Source organism: Echiichthys vipera, assembly GCF_963691815.1.
Source record: "Echiichthys vipera genome assembly, chromosome: 13".
Classification (NCBI taxonomy): Eukaryota; Metazoa; Chordata; class Actinopteri; order Perciformes; family Trachinidae; genus Echiichthys; species Echiichthys vipera.
The window spans coordinates 15,980,379-15,999,072 of record NC_139838.1 but is presented as its reverse complement, the minus strand read 5'-3'; the positions used below and the strand labels follow the sequence as shown (position 1 = coordinate 15,999,072).

Genomic DNA, 18,694 nt, shown 5'->3' with positions numbered 1-18,694 from the left:
GTTTTCCTCCATGAGGTTGAACAACGTTTTTTTTTTTTTTTTACATATGGACTTCTCTAAATATCCGTACATAATAAAGGCCCCTGGCACTGTTGTTGTCTGTATTTGAATACTGATATGTATATTTTTGTATTGTAATATTTACCTTTCTGTAAACTATGTATGTGTTCTCTTGCTATAAACATAAATAATAACTATTATCAAATTACTCAATAAAACAATGTGAAATAAAAACTAAGGAAAGCTTAAAAGTGAAAAATTTGCAAAAAGATTTTTTGTGCATTTTGAATTTTACTCCCTTAGTTTAGCAGACCCCATACTTTTTGTTTTTGTTATTCTTAATTCCCTTTTCTATGTTTTACTGTATTTGCACATTTATGTTTTTATTGTTTCTAAATGTAGAAATACCTTTTTGGCATTGTGTAAAACTCTGGAACATGAAAGAAAAGTCATGTTTATATTGAATCTTTTGAGTCAGCGCAGTGCGCCTCCACGTTTTTGTTTTGTCGAACTTTATTTGCACATTTTCACAAGTATAATACAAACATAAAACAATATATATGAATATATATGAGGCAGTCAATTCTCCTTTCAATAAACAGTACAATTTTAAATTAAAATGACGTAACATAAGTGAGAGTAGATACACAATAAAATACAAAGGCATAAAATAATACAACAAATAAAGCAAAACTAAATACATACAAAGAAACTACATTAAAAAGTGGGCTATATTGTTACATTTCTTTAAAAAATATTGCACTATATCAGCGGTATAAGTACATTTCTTATTATTAATCATTTGGATAGACTCGAAATAAATACGAAATTCAATTTTGAAGGGAATAATATTTGGCCGAGATTTGGAGAAATACATTTCCCCAGTATAATCAGTAAGTTGACAATCCACTGTGTTGTTTTGTTTTTTGTTTTCATAGCAGGTAATGACGCCTCTCGCTTCCAATTTAATTCATTTATTGTGCTGAATGTTATAAAAGCTCTCAACGTTTTTCCACAGCTCCAAAGTTACAAACGCTCCAAAAATAAATACATCATAGTTTATCCTTCCATCTTACAAAATGCACATTTGTTGTCCACATCTGCAAACCTTGAAACAGATTGTATAGTGGGGTAAATATTGTAAATGTAAAAGTAATGGCGAAAACACATTTACACGCGTTCCTCAACGTTCCCTATGACGTAATTTGACGCGCCCTGTCAGAATCCAGGAAGTGCTCGCTGTTGTTTGTGTTCGTTGGTCGCGAGCTCGTCTCTTGGTTTTTTTCTGAATAAACCGCTTTTTACGGGCCGAAATGGCGACGTTTATTTCAGTCCCGTTAAAGAAGTCCCATGAGACGGATCTGGTGAAACCGCTGTCGAAGTTTGTAACAGCCTCATACCCGGCGGGCGAGGAGCAGGGGGAGTATATCCGCGCCGTGGAGGAGCTCAACAAGCTCCGCAGGAACGCGCTGGGAAGGCCGCTGGACAAACACGAGAGCTCCCTGGAGGTCCTGCTCAGGTAGAAAGTGCTGCTTTTATAACACCTGAACTAGCTACCGTATTACCCACACTCAACCTGCTCACCTGTCGAGCTGCGTTAGCCCGGTCACTGCCGCACCCAGATGTGTTAGCTTTCAGTGGCTAACCTGGGAGCTAAAGTTAGTCAGGCTAATGTGCTAATGGAGCATTTCTCCCCATAATAACTGACTCATGTGACGCATCCGTGCCAAGTTTCCTTGTGAGGCTTGTGTACTTCTTTAACTTAACCGTCAGATACGTGAGTTAGTTATGAGCTTTAAAGCTTTGGCTTATTCATGTTCAGTGACTCTTAAAGTAAACTCTGTGTACCTTAGCATTCAAATTAGCTTCAACTTAAACTTTATTGTCCCCAAAAGTGAAACACAGAACACACTTAGATTTGACCATCAGACACAATAAAATGCTTAAAATAGGAAAACACACCCTAAAACTAAAACCCACCTCAAAAGCTCAAATACTGTATAAGTGAAAGCATGACATCAAATTTGGAGTCATCATCATTCAACCTAATCCTCAATCAACCTTCTTCACCTGTTCATGAGTTTGGTGTAATGACATGAACAGAGGTCACAGCTGCTAACAATAACTTGATAATGAATATACCCAGAAGATCAGCAGCAGCCGACGAATCCATTCATACATAGTCCTGTCACTATAAGCAATACATCCATTAATCGCATGATAACTTTAAATGAGCTGGATAACTTTGCCAGCCACAGTAATTTCCATTTCCCTGCTGTCCCTCTATCGAAGAGACTGGATGACAAGAGTTTTCACTCCGCTGCATCTGTTTCCACTGACCCCTCTCGCTTCCTCTGCATAATGAGGCGTTACCCAGAGTGCAGTAGGAGACCCCTGTGAGGAGCAAGTTAGAGGTCACGCTAGTTAAGATTTGGAGGTATAATAACAAAGATGGAGTTGATCCTTCGGGTTCAAACCGAATGACCGCGGTGAACCACTTCACCTGATCGCGCCGGTGTGTCGAATTTGTTTTAAAACTGTAGCAACTAAACGCAGCAGTGTGTTAAAATAGACTGAGAGTCCACTGTATCGATTGTTTTTGGTTGTTTTGTTTATTTATTTTGGAGATTTAAAATGTCTTCGAGTTCTAGTGTCGAATATTCTTTAAAAATAAGAATCTCTGGATCTTTTTAAGGGTGTACTTATTATAATGCCATTATCATTTTATCAGTTAAAATGGTCTCAAAGAAAAAGCGGCAATATTATTGCTTCTCGCAATAATTTGTGACAATTTATCACCCAGCAAAATATGTTATTGTGACCGGCCTATTCGTACATATTCATACTCATGAGTACATTTAAGATGTAGTGACATGAGCTCTGTATTTAAACAGCACCAGTGAGAAAGTCTTAAGCACACCAGTCAGATGTCGGTCACATTCAGGCCCACATAAGTCGAGGCCTTCAGTCCACTTTTAGCCACATGATCAGACAGAAAGAAATAGAACCAAACTTTTCACACCAGAAAACAGATATTAATATGATTAAGCATAACAGCTGTGTGTGAGATTCAGAAGCAAGAAAACACACGAAGACCTGTATATACTCTGTCAGCGGATTTTATTTAAGAGTGTCAAGGTGTCACTTTGCATAGAGGAACTGGGATAAGAATAGGATGTATGTTCTTTGTTAAACAAAGTTCCTCTGCGACACATGCTCTATTTATCTCGCCATAAACCATACAACTGTTGTGTGACTTAATAATATCCAACACACTGAATTCCTAGGTAGATACAGACTTTGCCCTCTCTCGTTTGAGTCTTTCTGTTCTATGACTCATTAATTATTCAATTCACAGGGTTTGCCCAGATCACGTCAGCCAGGTATGCATTTGCAGGGTGCCGGTCTTTTTTTCTCCCCTAGGAGCTTTTTCTAGCCACAGTGCAAAGTGGACTTGTTTAGCGAATGGTGAGATTATGATCTTTAGTGATCCCAGCTTAAAGTCCTGAGGGTTAAAGGCCAACAGGCGGCGTTCAGCTAAACTGGAATAATGCAGAACATTCACTTTACGTTGCTTTCACTCATGTGACTTTGTAACGCTTTCCTACGAACGGTGATGCCAAGAATTAGTGGCTCATGACCGTTGACTAGCTGCAGTATCAGTCACTAACACTCAGTTAGGGATGCCCCAATCCAATACGCCAGATCGGTCTTGGCCCCGGTTTGAAGGGTTATTGCAATCTCTGAACTCATGTTACCCATACATAGATATTCTATCAACACAGATTTATTGACATAAATTGAAATATAGTTGAGGTTTCAACGTTTGTATTGGGAGACAAATGGTTGGATAGGTCTAAACCGTTTACAAGACAGAGATACAGAGAGATGTTGACAGAAAATCTTAGAAAATATGATCCGTTCTGCTCTGAAAGAAAAACATTTCTTCTCAGGATCTGAAAGATGTGCCCACTGTTTTAATCTGGGGATACAGTTAACTGCCTCTGTGGCTTCGTAGCTGAGTGGACTGGAAGCTAGCATGTCTTTCCTTTGCTGACTGCTAGCATTGCCACTCCTTGGCTCTCTGCACATGTCGTCTGTCAGCAATGTGCCAGGTAGCCCGGGCGACGGGCCATATCCTTTTCAAAGCCGCACTGACACACAGCTATTGCGTCACCATGGTAACCATTGTTTTGTTCGGGCCATTTTCTTTTTCTCTTTAGTTTACCAGTAGACACACACCTCGTCTCAGCTTTCCTCTGTGCATGTGTCGTCCTTGTGTGTCTGTATGGGAAAGAAACTCTAATGTTTGTTGTTTATTATATAAAACCGGTCTTTGTTTATGTATGTGTTCACACTCGCATCTTTCTTTGCAATTGATGGATGGACTCGTAATATGGGATTCCCTAACCGGCCTCTCTGCATCTTGTCATTCCTAATAATAGACTATTCGTGTCACATGCGCAGATACTGATACGGTGTCTGTGCGTGTTGTGCGTGTGTTTGTTTGTCTGCCTGTTCTGACATTTTTTCCCCCAGACTCACTGTCAAGTGTCTCTGAAATGGCAGCGCTCCCTCAGGCCTCACATCTGCAGTTATGTCATAATCAGTCACTACCCTTTAACCTAGTGTCTCAATTATTATTCACTGTACAGCCTTATCTCTTATTTTCTTTTATAATTTAACTTTAAGTAAACTTAAGTTTGATAATATCAGTATAAATCTTCCCACAATGAAATATGCTCTGTAAAAAATATCAATTAGGGTTTAGACGGAAAACATGTTTTTCATCCTGCTATTTCTCCCTTCTCTCTTCAGATACTATGACCAGCTGTGTGCTGTCGAGCCCAAGTTTCCCTTCTCTGAAAACCAGGTAACTGACTGGACAGCAGCACACATGAAGGTAACACTTCGAAGAACTCGAACTCAACTCATCTCTCTGTTTCCACAGCTCTGCTTAACTTTCACATGGAGGGATGCCTTTGATAAAGGCTCGCTGTTTGGTGGCTCAGTCAAGCTCGGTAAGTGTGACCTGGAAGAATGTCTATGCATTTTAACTTCGTGTGTACACAGGTGCAGTAAGCTGCGTATTAAAGAGCGTTAAAGCCAATGTAGCACTTTGCCCTCAGGCTACACGTCATACTATCTCTTACTATCCGTCTATTATTTCCATCTATCTCTTTGTGTGTGTTTCTTGCTCTGTTTCTCCCACACACTGGATGAGAAACAAAGCTTTCTCACAATAAATAGGTCCCTGTTTTATTTTGCGTCCAGAAATGGACCTTACGAGGTGGCCTATAGGATTTAAAGAAAAATGAGCCACTGAATACAGTTCACTGTATGTACTGTGTAAGACATGTGTGTCAGGTTTGCTAACAGCAAAAAATAATGAGAGAGAGAGAAAACAACTTTCCAGTTCTTAAGACTTTAAAGGTCTTTGTTGAGTTCAGTCTTGACATCTGTTCTTTTTACGCTTGAAACGTTTGGCCTCTGTGATGAATTGTGGGAGCTCATGACTGGGATGTTTTTCCAGTGTATTCTGGGTGAGACAAATGTAGAATGAAGCAGTAGAAGATGTTGGTTCAAGGAAATGCCACACCCATACCACATGAAAGCAGTCGATATCTTACACAGTTAAAAGTTAGATGTAACTTTCCCCCTCCGTCCTCACTTTACAACTGCGGGAAAGAAACTAAAACTAGTCTTAATGTTACAGATTCAGTAGAAACTTGCCAGTGTGCCATCAAAAACTTTAGGTATATTACCTTTAGAACCGCATGTGACCAATAAAGACATGGACCTAAGAATTACATCTGTTGTGCGTTTCCACCTAATACCGTACTCTTAAATGTAGGCAGAGTTATTACCTGATGGTTAGAGTCATGGACAACTATGCACTGAGAAACGAGCAGAAAACCTTTTTCATTCCTCACTGCTCCATTTACTTGCTGTATTTTCTCTGCAGAGGAACATCTGCACCAATCAATGCAGTGTTTCTAGCTCCACTTTTTTAGTATCGGATCAGTGTACTCGGTACCGCAGTTGAGGGGTAACGGATTGAATTGATTCTGTTGGTACCATCCTCAATGTTTGACAGTGGAAACACAAAATTAACTGTTCTAATGTGGAATGAACTCAACTGAATGGTGGAAATGATGAGGAGATGAATTGGACAACAAAAGTGTTTGTTTCTGTGGATTGCAGCTTTGGCCAGTTTGGGCTATGAGAAGACGTGTGTGTTGTTCAACGCCGCAGCGCTGGCCACTCAGATTGCATCCGAGCAGAACCTGGACAACGATGAGGGGTTGAAGGCTGCAGCCAAATACTATCAGGTGGGTACTGGGTATACTTGCACACAGTAACATGTACTGCTTTATTTTAGAAAACCTGGTGAAAAGGAAAGGTATGAATTACAACTGCTATACTGATTTGTCACATATATACAGATGAACTCTGTCTGGTATCTTTAGGAGTCTTTTCACATTTCCAATAGTGTTTTATTGTGTTTTACAGGCAGATTGAATTTAGATTTACATTCAGGATTGGTATGCTAACTGTTTTTACACATTTTAATTCATTTACACAAGACACCATCTAATCTTTATTTTGTATACGTATTACCTGAATACTTATCAGATGGAAAAGCACACAATTCATTCCTCTACTTCAGGGGTGTGACAGAAACAAAACTAGTTTCACTCTATGTATTCTACTGTTTAAAAGTTTGAAATCACCTGTTGTAGTTTCTCTTCTTTCCTTCAATAATGGCTATTTAACAGAGAAGAACCCAAAGTTATTATTTACATTTGAAATCATTCATCAAGGAAGAAAAAGTAAATGATTAAAACTTCCATTCAGCCGATGTCCCCACAGTGTTGCATGACAGTGGAAAAGACTGTTGTAACTTCTCTAACTTAATTTTAAACTTGTTTTCTAGTCCAGAAAAGCATAACTGACCCACGATGAACAGTGAAATCAGGCTCTAAATATTTATTTTTTGTTGGGTCCTCAGGCTAATTCAAGACTAACTAACCATAACTTTTTTTGCCATCGCTGCATACAAAATCAAATCTATTTGTACAGAGGATTCACAGGACTGTACCAATCAAGTTTTTGTGGCAGTTGATTTCAAACTGTTGAATGGTGGTGGTCATTAGTGGAGTCAATGCATTTTGAAATGTTTCACTTCAAAATAAACCTGTGACACAGGCATGAGCATGCTTAAGGCTAATTGACATCATTGACAATCTTGCCTCATCTGGTTCTCTCTTTATCTGTCTCACTATCCAGCTCGCCAGCGGAGCATTTGGTCACATCAAGGACACAGTGCTGTCAGCGCTGAACAGGGAGCCCACCATGGACATCTCCCCCGAGACTGTGGGCACCCTGAGCCTTATCATGCTGGCCCAGGCCCAGGAGGTCTTCTTCCTCAAAGCCACCTCAGGTGCCAAAGCACAGACACCTCAAGGGTCCAAACACTAGAGATGGGCACGATTACTCGAGCACCCGCGTGCTCGTTGTTGATGTCGACTTTAATTAATTCTCTCCACAGCGTTGGGTCTGCTGTTGCCTTTTCTGACATGTTCCTAATCAGCCCTCAGTGTTGCCACTCTTTTATAATACATTTTCTCCACCCTTGTTGCCGTTGTTATCCGTGACGGTGGCTTGCACTCAGGCTCGATAAAAGTAATCCGCTCGCGAAAGCCTTCGCCTTCCACAAAACTTAACAGCAGCAAAAGACAGTAGAGACTGTGTTGCTCTTCTCCGCTTGCTCCCCGCAACACTCTTGAATTTACTTTAAAAGCACAAAACGAAACCGATGCATAGCTGGAAACACCAAGCCCATCCAGCTGTTCAGAAGGTAGATGAGAGTTATAATAATCGCTCAATGAAGGACGGTGAGGGAAAGAGAGAGCTTGAGGTGCTTCTGCAGGTGACTCATATCAACAGAAACCTGTCTTAAATTTATATCTGAATGTTAAAGGCACCAAATGGCTTGCTTTAAATAATTTCATTAGCTTGTAATATTAAGAATATAAATATACAGTATAATTTCCATGCCGCTATCAAGTCAGAAAGTGACAGAAGTTTGTTTTACTAAAAGTACTGGAGTAGTCGTTCGTCGACTTGAAATGCCCAAACACCCACAGTCTTCACCTGTCACATCATAAACTGCTGGAGAGACTTTCAAGCCCTTTCTGTCCACTCCATTATGATTTGTTTCTGTTTTTGTCACGTCGATACTCGGAAGAAGAGAAAAACAATCCATTTTGAGGCTCTAGTTTTAAAAGTGCATCATAGACACCACTCCTTTTGTGCTCGGTAATGAGTTTAACAAGTTTATGCACACTGGTATCACAAATATGCCAGTAACCCAGATATAAATGAACCAGAGTAATTGCACTATGAATAAGTAGCATCTTTATCAAGCCCATTTTTTGCTGTAAGATTAATTAATGTATAGGGACGTCAGGAGGAAGTTGTGATCCAAGTTGCGCAGCCTCTGTCCCAGTTCTTTCTACAGAGTTGCTAATTAGTTTTTAAGCAAAACAGTTTTGAAGGTTACACAAAAAATAAGCTCCTGTTTTTTAAATAAAAATGCTTTGTGACGTGTAAGAGCAATTTCATCAGGGTGATTTAGAAACATTATTGTGAAATAAAAACTGCAGCTGCAGTCCGCTCTTAAAACAACTTGGAGTGAGAAACTGAGTGTTTGACCAAATGTCCGTCATCAGTGAGCAAATCCCAGATTTTCTGAACAGCTTCTTACATGTGCTTTTACAACAATACAGCTTTTTATCTTGAGTGTATTTTGTTTTATATGTACTTTTAAAAGCGGCCTGTTCACCCGATAGATAAGATGAAAGATGCTGTCATCGCAAAGCTGGCCAACCAGGCAGCAGATTTCTACGGCGACGCCTTCAAGCAGTGCCAGTACAAAGACAACCTTCCCAAGGTATGTGAAAGACACACACACTCACACACACTCACACACACACACACGGCAGCTAGCCAGCCATGTGTTCAGTGTGCTAAAGACGCACACACACAGTTTGGATTCTGTGTGGTTCGGCGCGTGTGTTGTCCGTCTGATTGTGTGTATTTCTGGAAAATAGACTTGAGGTGTGGTACTCAGGTTTGTGGGACTGTTCAAATTGCAACTTCTCTCTGTTCTCCTTGGTCCATTTCCATCCTGTTTTCACTCTGATTGGTTGATAGCTATTAAGTTGCAGTTTGACTTGTTTTCATTCTGATTGGTTTCTTAGCATCTCTAATCATGGGCATCTGAAGTACTTACTGTCTGTCTAACACTGTGACTGAAACACTAATACACAAAAACACACATTGCATCAAGTTCACATTAAAGATTTCACTTTTCAAGAATATTTGAGACAAATTTGAGTGAAAAGCAGGAGATAAGTAACTTGCACCAACAAGTTCAGAATTAAATCACCTAGTTGTAATTGACACTTGATCAAAATTAAGCATAATAATGATTTAAACTGAATATTTTATAATACAATTCAGAAAGATTATACAGCATACCTAAATTACAAATGCTATGCCAGCTACTTCAGACTAAATTACTAAATAACGTTGGAAAGGTTTGCTATTTTATATTTCTCTCTCTCACTGAACTACAAACTACTGACACTGGAATACACATATTTCTACATGTGCCGTGGTTTCCAGTTTCTGAATTGTGAGAATTTAAATTTGCTTTCAAGGGGTTAATTGTTTTTAAAGTGATCCATATCTGAAAAAGCTTTCAGTTCTCACCGGCCGCAAAAAATCAGAAACACACACATGCACCAAGGCACGCTCCTACACACACACACACACACACACACACACACACACACACACACACACACACACACACACACACACACACACACACACACACACACACACACACACACACACACACACACACACACACACACACACACACACACACACACACACACACGTATGCTATGGAACGTGTGATGAAGCTGCAGCAGCTTTTGCTGAAAGAGTAAACACTCATGGCCTGTTCTGTTTTTCTCTCTCGTTGTCTTCCTTTTCTTTCTGCATCCCTCGTGGTGGTGACGTTGGCACTGGTGTTGTGTGCGCTTGTGTTGTGTTTGCACACTTCTGACTGCCTGTGCCTGTTTGTGGCTGCCTTTCGTGATTTGACCTCGCTGGTGTGCGTCTGCCGTTTTTGTGGTTTTTCCTTGCCGTCGTGTGTGTACATATTTGTTTGCGTGCCTGCTTGTTGCTCTGTGGTTGCCTCTCCCTGGTCAGTATTTTTATTTTCAGGAAGTGCTGCCGGTGCTGGCGGCCAAACACTGCATCATGCAAGCCAATGCTGAGCTGCACCAGAGCGTCCTGGCCAAGCAGAAGAAACGCTTTGGAGAGGAGATTGCTCGCCTGCAGGTATGCAGCTTTCACAAAGATTCCTGTCTCTTATGTAACCTTCGAAAACTCACGCCTTGAAGTTCCACATCGAGAAGTAGAAAAGTTATTTGTGAAGCAGATGTGACCCTCCATCTTCGCTTCTCTGGTCTGATCATCCCTCCAGCACGCAGCAGAGTTGGTGAAGACGGTGGCGTCTCGTTACGACGAATATGTGAGTGTTAAGGACCTGAGTGACAAGATAAACCGGGCCCTCACTGCAGCCAAAAAAGACAACGACTTTATCTACCACGACCGTGTGCCTGAGGTCAAGGACTTGGAACACATCGGCAAGGCAGCGCTGGTCAAAGCCACCGCCATCACACCTCCAATCAGCCAGAAATTCACAGGTAAGACACACACTCACTCAACTCAGTTCCTTTATTGTCATCCTCAATTGTCAGTTGTACTTGTAGACACTTTTATGTTTCTCTATCTTAGTATAAAGCCCTGTTCAGACCAAAGATTTGCGACGAGACAAGTTGAAACTTTTAGGACTGGAACGTTCTGAAACCTGCCAGTTTCTACCAACGTGACGAGAGGAGACGCCGTATCTTCCCCATCGTGACAACTCTCTTTACTTCCGTTCTAACTTCTGACTTTTCAGCCTTTTTTGGGGGGCTGGATGATTTGTAGGATCATAAAAATACGAATGAGGACAGAGATAGTGAGAAAATGCAGCTGTAGCAAGTTTAAGTAGTGATGAAATGGCAAAAATAATGTTTTATTTCTTGCATCCACTGCTTTGTTCTCGATCATGGCGCTCCCTCTCCTAATTTACTCTCTAGTTCACTTGATCCTATCTGTCTCTTCTCTCTTCTTGCTGTAGCTGTATGTTTAACAGACACATGAGAGTGGTATCACTATTCCTGTCTAACTCTTGGCAACAAAAACTATGATTGTATTTCCTAAAATGTCAAGCTTTGCTTTATTGTCATATCCATGATTTGTTGGGTTGTAACACGGCTTCAGTCAGCATTTATGCTGCCCAGTCGACTCAGACAGAAGTTTTACTTAAACATACTATACTGTATAACATGTTGTTTCAACTTGTTTCCCATGATTTACCCTGGTTGATCATCCTCATTAAGTGAAAATGCACAGATGTTGTACCCAGATATTTTGAGCTGAGAATTTTCGAAGCAAATTCCTATTCTAAATCCCTATTCGGACGGGACTTGTTTAATGAGGGGACGTGGGGTAAAATAGTCTTACCTCTGGATGTTTGTAATGTTAATGGCCCTGAATCTACCAGAGGTGGGAGGGGTTACTCTACTATGTGCTGCCGTCATCTCCCTGTGGCCATGTGCGTCCTACATAGCTTCCTTATCACAAAATTAAGTAAACACAACACAAAAGCCCCTCAATTCTCAAAAAAATGTGGAAACTACATATGGACGGCATAGACGTGATATCAACATGTTTTACAGAAGGTCGTATTCTGGAGGAATGGTTTTAGGTATTTTTTCGAGACAGTTTTACAGAAGGTGAAAATCGCTGTCACATTCTCTCAAATAAGTACTGACATGGCACACTTGGACAGGACTAAAACCTCCGGTAAAAATGACCTTACCCCACGTCCCCACATTAAACTAGTCCCTTCCAAAAAGGGCTTTAGACTGTAGAGCTGTAATCTCAAAGATTTTCATTTAAATAAATGTGTGAAGTCATTGTGTCACCGACAACAAGACATCAGCTGCTAAACTTTAAGCACAGTTCAGTTGAATCAACTGAAATCTAAAGGATTAACTCTCTAAATGGAAGACGGCAGCACCTGTTCCTGTCGCTGACCCTCTTTGTTTTAGCACAGTCCTTTCTGTTTTTTCTGTTCCTGTCTCTTCAGACTTGTTTGAGAAGATGGTCCCCATGGCTGTGCAGCAGTCCATGAGCGTTTACAGCCAGAGGAAGGCCGAGACCGTGAACAGACTGGTTGGAACGACGAGGGAGGCCACCAATCTCTGCAACGGGTACGCTGTCCTGTGTCTAAATGAGCGTATATGTTGCATGTCAGTGACTATGCAGGCGAAACTGTCCATGAGCGCTTGTGTCTCCATGCATGGAGGGATTTATAAAAAATTTTTTATAATGAAATGGTGTATTATTATACTTGCCCAAAGATTAAGGTGCAAAAGTTGATGTTTGGAGAACACACTAACTGACGGAGGCTTTGTTACTGTCCATCAGGGTGTTGGCATCCCTAAACCTGCCAGCTGCTCTGGAGGACCTGTCTGGAGACTCTATCCCACAATCCATTGCTGAGAAGGCCCGAGCCGTCGTGCAGCTGGGAGGACTGCAGAGCATCGAGCAGCTAATCAAAGACCTGCCTGAGCTTCTGACCCGCAACAGAGAGATCCTGGATGAGGTCAGAAACACAATGAATTATAAATATTCCACTGCACTTTGTAGATCATAAGCAGTGATCTAACCTCTCATTGCTAACCGTAACCACAAATGTATTTAAAAAGTAAAGCAGACACTTTTAGAACTACCGCCTTTGTAACAGCTTGTTTGTCATGTGCCTTTGCTTAATTGACAAAGCAGCATATGAATGCAATGCTGTTTAGGAGCTTTTCTATCACCAATACCAGAAGAACACACGGATGCTAAAAACTCATAATCATTCCTAATGGCAGAATTCCCAGATCAGGATCATCACTGAAAAACTAATCCACTGATCTTTGGGCCAAGGACTGTCTGTCCACCCGCTTCAGCCAACCAGTTTTTATTTTTTAATATATATATATATATTTTTAGACTTGCTGACAAACAAATAAACAGACGGGAGTAAAAACATAAAACACAAACTGCTTCCAGGTTTGTTGGCAGTGTTGGAAACACCATAAACTCCTAACTTCCCCCAAAACGTAGTTGGTTGTGTTGTATTAGGATTCATAACCCAAAATGACAAAACAGAAAAATACATTTCTTCTGGACAATTATTATTTCCTTGCATTTCGGGATATTGTAATTATTATTATTACACATGCAAGTAGTGCTGAAACAATCACTCAATCGGTTGATTTGAAAGACAATTGAACGGACAGGAAATGTGTGACAATTTTCATCGCTGAAGTTATTTATCAAGACAAAATAGCAAATATTTCCCAGCCTCTCCAATGTGAGGATTTGCTGCTTTTCTGTCACAGTAAATTGAATATTCTGAGCACTCTGAGCTGCGTGTTCGGCTTTTTTCTGACATTTTATAGACTCGACAAAATCCATTTTTTGTATTTTTTTTTATTTTTTTATCAGGGAGGTCATACAAAGTCCAAGTTCAAAAGACAACTACTTACATACAATTCTTCACATGTAGATGATACATCTACATAGATACTAGACAATGATACAAACAGCAATCAGACAGTTGCATCAAGTCATGACTCATGAACATCTCAACAGAAGATGTCACACTCACTCTTTTATTCATGAAGATCATCTCAAAACACAGTCTCTCCAGTAGTTCACTTAAATGGCAATTCATTAACGTAACTAAAGCAAATCTGGTTTCTGTGGGCTAATGTACCTGACCCACTTTGACCACAATCCCGCAAATGTCTCTGATTGTATTTTTATAGAGGCAAAAAGAGTTAGTTGCTGCCCTTCATGAACTTGTGGTATAGTTGGCTGAGTAATTATACACTGGATTCTAAAATAGTAATAACAAAAGATTATACTTACACATCGCACGCAAACGTCAAATTAATTATCAAGGTGTAATCGTGCGTGTCTGTGTGTTGTCTTTAGTCTTTGAAGATGCTCAACGACGAAGAAACGACAGACAACGAGCTGAGAACCAAGTTCAACCAGCGCTGGAACAGAACTCCCTCTGGAGACCTCTACAAGCCCCTTCGTGCAGGTAAAAAACCCGTCCTTCTTGTTTCATTTTTTGTTTGTCACTGTCAATATTGTTTTTCTTGTTCTTCCTCCTCTCTTGTCACCCCTAACCCTCCCTCCTTTCTCCCTCCCACAACCCTAGAGGGACTTAACTTCCGCAACATCTTGGACAAGGCCGTACAGGTGGACCAGGTGGTGAAGGACCGCTACAACACCCACTGTGACATGATCGCGCTGCTGTGTAAACCAGAGAACGAGCTCAATGCCGCCATACCCTCCGCCAACCCCACCAAGACACTGCAGGGCAGCGAGGTTTGTCAGCTGTTGTAATGTACAGATAATGTAAAACTTTGTGTTGTTGTGGTTGGTTTTTTGAGCTCAGACTGCGTGACCTCAACCCTGAGGTATGTTGTGTGCCACGTAAACATAGACTCACCCACTAGACATTTTGTGCTTTATGGCGCTGTCTCTCCTCCCCACAGTAGCTCCATTTTTCATTTTGTTTGCTGACTTTGCACTGTGTGTCACTAGGGAACTTAAATAACTAAGCAAGCAGAACTGGGAAAGCGCAGAGAAAGAAGTGCATATCCCTCCACAGCTACACTGTGTTCATGCTAAAGTGGGAAAACAACCGTATATTGCAGTCGTCATGAGGTTGAGAGGTCAGGGGATTAATGTAGCATAGAGCACTAAAAAACAACAAAAAAGTGATGATGCATTCATGATGTATGAGCTCTTGGCTCACCGCGTCCATCTCCTCCATCGTCACCCAGGTAGTGAATGTGCTGCGCTCCCAGCTCGCCCAGCTGGATGAGATGAAGAAGGAGAGGGAGACCCTGGAGGGAGAGATCAAGGCCGTGACCTTCGACATGTCTACCACCTTCCTGACAGCACTCGCCCAAGACGGGGCCATCAGTGAGGAGCAGCTGTCACTCTCCCAGCTCGACCAGTTGTACGGCTCCTACAACCAGAGAGTACAGGCCACGCTCCGCACGCAGGAAGAGCTGCTGGGACAAGTTCAGGTATACAAACAAACAAAACAAAACAAGTGAGCTGATAATGACAATTCTTGAGAAGTAGAGGTAAAAAAGTGAATTTCCTTACTGGAATCAATGAAACATTACCTATCAAACGCATACAAGCAGAACACTCAGGTGCAGATAAAGACCAAAAAATGAGCTAAATCTGGGTTGCCCTCTAAACGATGCTTCTGTGTGTGAACAAATAATTTATAGATTGCATAAATTTACTAAGAAGTGTCAGAATTTAATCTTTTCCAACCTGTGATCTCCCTCCAGACATCCCACCAGGAGTTCAGCAGTCTGAAGCAGTCCAACACGGAGGCCAACCAGAGGGAAGAGGTCCTGAAGAAACTGGCTTCTGCCCACGACAGCTACGTTGAGATCAGCAACAACCTGCGCGAAGGCACCAAGGTACTCACACAGCACAGCACGCCGGCACACACGTGCCTCAGCGAGGACGCATAAGATCGCAGTAACGAATATCTTGTCTACTTTAATTTGTTGTTTTTTTTGTGAAGGAAAGGTGGTTTGCAGGCCAGGTGATTTATTTTTGTCCCCCCCTTCTTTCCCTTGCTCCTCAGTTCTACAACGACTTGACAGAAATCCTGCTTAGGTTCCAGAACAAATGCAGTGACATCGTTTTTGCTCGCAAGACAGAGCGGGATGAACTACTTAAGTATGTCCTTTCTTGGTTTTTGTCATTGTGATTTGTTTGTGTGACAGGATTTTAATGCCCTAGACCAATTCCAGCACGAGTTTCAAGGTGTTTATCAGTACAAGAATGACAGCTAATAAATCCTGGAATATGATGAACACATTGCAACACAGTCACTGTTGGTGATGCTTGAATTTCAGGGACCTGCAGCAGAGCATTGCCCGAGAGCCCAGTGCTCCTAACTTCAACATTCCCGCCTATCAGAGCACCCCACTTCCCCCCGCTGGTGGCCCAACCCCTGCACCCAGGACCGTCTTTGTAAGCAGCCACAAAAACAAAAAGCCAAACGCACAATACCACTGGGGCAGACGTGAGGCTGACAGTTGGATATTGATTTATCTTCTTTCTTTCTATCTTCTAGGTCCAGCAGCCTCCACAAGCCCAGCAGCAGCCCCAGGCGAAGCCCCCACCCCCAGCCAGGCCTCCTCCACCTAGCGTCAACCCTCAGGCGGCCACCACCACTCCCGCCGATGCACCTCCCGTTGGCCCTCCCGGCAGCAACCCACCACCCGTGGCCCCGCCATCCCAGGCCCAGGGACCACCTTACCCCAGCTATCAAGGCTACCCAGGGTGAGTTTCCCATCACAGTAATTGAGCCACACATGTTGTGATAAAGTGAATATGAGTTCATCCACCTCCATCTTAGAATTATCTCCTTTATCTTATTCGATACCCCTTAAGTTGTTCTGAAAACAATTGTTTCTCTACTTTATCTGCTCAGACGCATATTTTGACTTAAAATTACTTGTAATACATTAAACAAGGTTTGGAAATTACACTTATTGGCCAGCAGCCTCTTAGCGGAGCATAAAGACTGGAAGCAGGGGGAAACAACTAGCATCTCTAAAGCTTGCAAGCTAAAACATTATTTAGTTATTGTTTTGTCCGTCATAGAAATTACATTGCAAGGGTCGCTGTTTCCCCTGCTTGAATCTCAACATTTCTTTTATTTAAATTAAAAAAACAAAAGTCTAGTCTTTAAGTTAACCTGCTACTGGCTCCAGCTCCGTACTTACCGCACAGACATGAGAGTGGTATCGATCTTGTTATTTTACTCTCGTAAAAGAGAAGAAAATAAGCCTATTTCCTGAAAAGTTGCAAAATTCAGCTTTAAATTAGTTTAATATCTTCTCATGTGTTTTCTCTGTCCATGCAGGTACTACCAGATGCCTATGGGCTACAATCCCTACGCTGCTTACAACATGCCCAACATGCCCAACATGCCCTACATGCCCAACATGCCCTACATGACCTACCAGCAGACTCCAGGACAGGGAGGCTACCCAGCAGCCCCTCCAGCTGGACAGCCCTACCCCGGCTACCCCCAGCAGCCTCCTCAGCAGCAGCCTTACTACCCTCAGCAATAACTCCCCTCTCCATCCCCTCACTCCTCTTCTCACCAGTTAACATAACACCAAATAAAAAAATCCCCCTCAGCAATAACACTTCACCTCCATTAGCTCCCTCCCCCCTGATCTTTTGTTTTCCCGCACTAACAACAGCTATAGAAACCCAAGTGAAGGGCGACCTCAGAGCTGATTTGCACTTCTCTATGAAACCTTTTATTACTTTTGTCGCCTCATAGTCCCTTCTCCTTTTCATCTCACGGCCCCTTTTTCTTTCCTGGCTTCTGTTTTCTGGGTTCTGACAGCACTTTTCTTAAACTATCTCAACTTTCATCTATGCTCTACCCCCCACCTCCCCCCGACACCTCTTTTGCCGTAGTTTTTTTACGTACTTGTTTACCAATGGTTTTGTTAATTGTTTAATTTAAACCCTAACTTTTTTTTCATTTGATAACTCATTTGACTCTTTGTCTGGTCTGGACTGCTGTACAGCACTTACAGAGGCGCACAGAACCCTAGGACAGCTATTTGTTTCATGGTTTGTGTGTGTGTATGTGCGTCTGTGTCGGATGGATGGTCGTTACTAGTCATGCCACTGACGGGAGGGCACAGCCACATCCTCACATACAGCCCCCCGGCCCGTTCAATCAACCCCCCAGTGCTTCTTTATCAACTATATTCCTATTTTTGTAATGAATACTGATGCCTCGCTCATGTATAAACCTATAAAAAGGAATGGCCTGTAGGTTTTCTAATGTAGATGACGACTGTTGAGAGTTCTGCTTTCTTTTTCTTTCTCTCTCTCTCTCTCTCTCTCTCTCTCTCTCTCTCTCTCTCTCTCTCTCTCTCTCTCTCTCTCTCTCTCTCTCTCTCTCTCTCTCATCCAGGGAATGTTGGTATATTTCTGTGTTACAATCAGAGGCCGTACAGGTGGGAGAAATGGCTCTATTATATAAATATATGTATAAATAAGACTCTGTAAGTGGTTAACTGAGACACTCTGTGTGCTGCACTCTCATGCTCGTTGTGTTTATTTTTATTCCTCAGCTCTAATGTGATTAAAAACATCAGCTGCAAGACAAAATTTGTCTTTTTACATGTGGGATGTCTAAATTGTGTGTGTGTGTGTGTGTGTGTGTGTTGTTGTTTTGTTTTTTTATCAAACTGGAGAACTATAAAGCGGCCAGAAGAGGGCAGTCCTGCAGCTCTCAGAGGGAGCAGCAGCTGAGCAGCAGTTCACCTGCCACCGTCTCTCCTTTCAGCCAATCGGGGAAGTGAGTTTGTGCCATCCGACTAAGCGGACGCCTTTTGACCTCCTGAGCGTTGGGGGCAGATCC

The 18,694-nt window shown here is 41.9% G+C and overlaps 1 protein-coding gene across 2 annotated transcripts; it reads left to right on the top strand.

Annotated features, from left to right (window-relative positions):
- The first annotated feature begins 1,231 nt into the window (after positions 1 to 1,231).
- pdcd6ip (programmed cell death 6 interacting protein) lies at positions 1,232 to 18,434 on the top strand. 2 transcript variants are annotated; one of them, XM_083925374.1, is made up of 18 exons: positions 1,232 to 1,519; positions 4,819 to 4,873; positions 4,952 to 5,021; positions 6,205 to 6,332; positions 7,291 to 7,444; positions 8,856 to 8,956; positions 10,306 to 10,422; positions 10,568 to 10,790; positions 12,284 to 12,407; positions 12,625 to 12,802; positions 14,185 to 14,296; positions 14,417 to 14,586; positions 15,048 to 15,296; positions 15,573 to 15,707; positions 15,878 to 15,972; positions 16,152 to 16,269; positions 16,373 to 16,581; positions 17,168 to 18,434. In XM_083925374.1, exons 1-18 carry the CDS (start codon positions 1,314 to 1,316, stop codon positions 17,376 to 17,378), a joined length of 2,655 nt encoding a protein of 884 aa, XP_083781500.1. In that variant the 5' UTR covers positions 1,232 to 1,313; the 3' UTR covers positions 17,379 to 18,434. The 2 variants fall into 2 exon arrangements, with proteins under 2 accessions (XP_083781500.1, XP_083781499.1); XM_083925373.1 differs by having other exon boundaries at positions 10,291 to 10,422.
- The last annotated feature ends 260 nt before the right edge of the window (positions 18,435 to 18,694 follow it).

Bases quoted from the DNA above. Each gene is read 5' to 3' on its own strand.
- pdcd6ip (XM_083925373.1), top strand. From the start codon at position 1,314: ATGGCGACGTTTATTTCAGTCCCGTTAAAGAAGTCCCATGAGACGGAT. The intron at 6,333-7,290 runs GTGGGTACTGGG...CTCACTATCCAG, and splicing joins CTGCAGCCAAATACTATCAG to CTCGCCAGCGGAGCATTTGG. The intron at 15,297-15,572 runs GTATACAAACAA...ATCTCCCTCCAG, and splicing joins AGCTGCTGGGACAAGTTCAG to ACATCCCACCAGGAGTTCAG.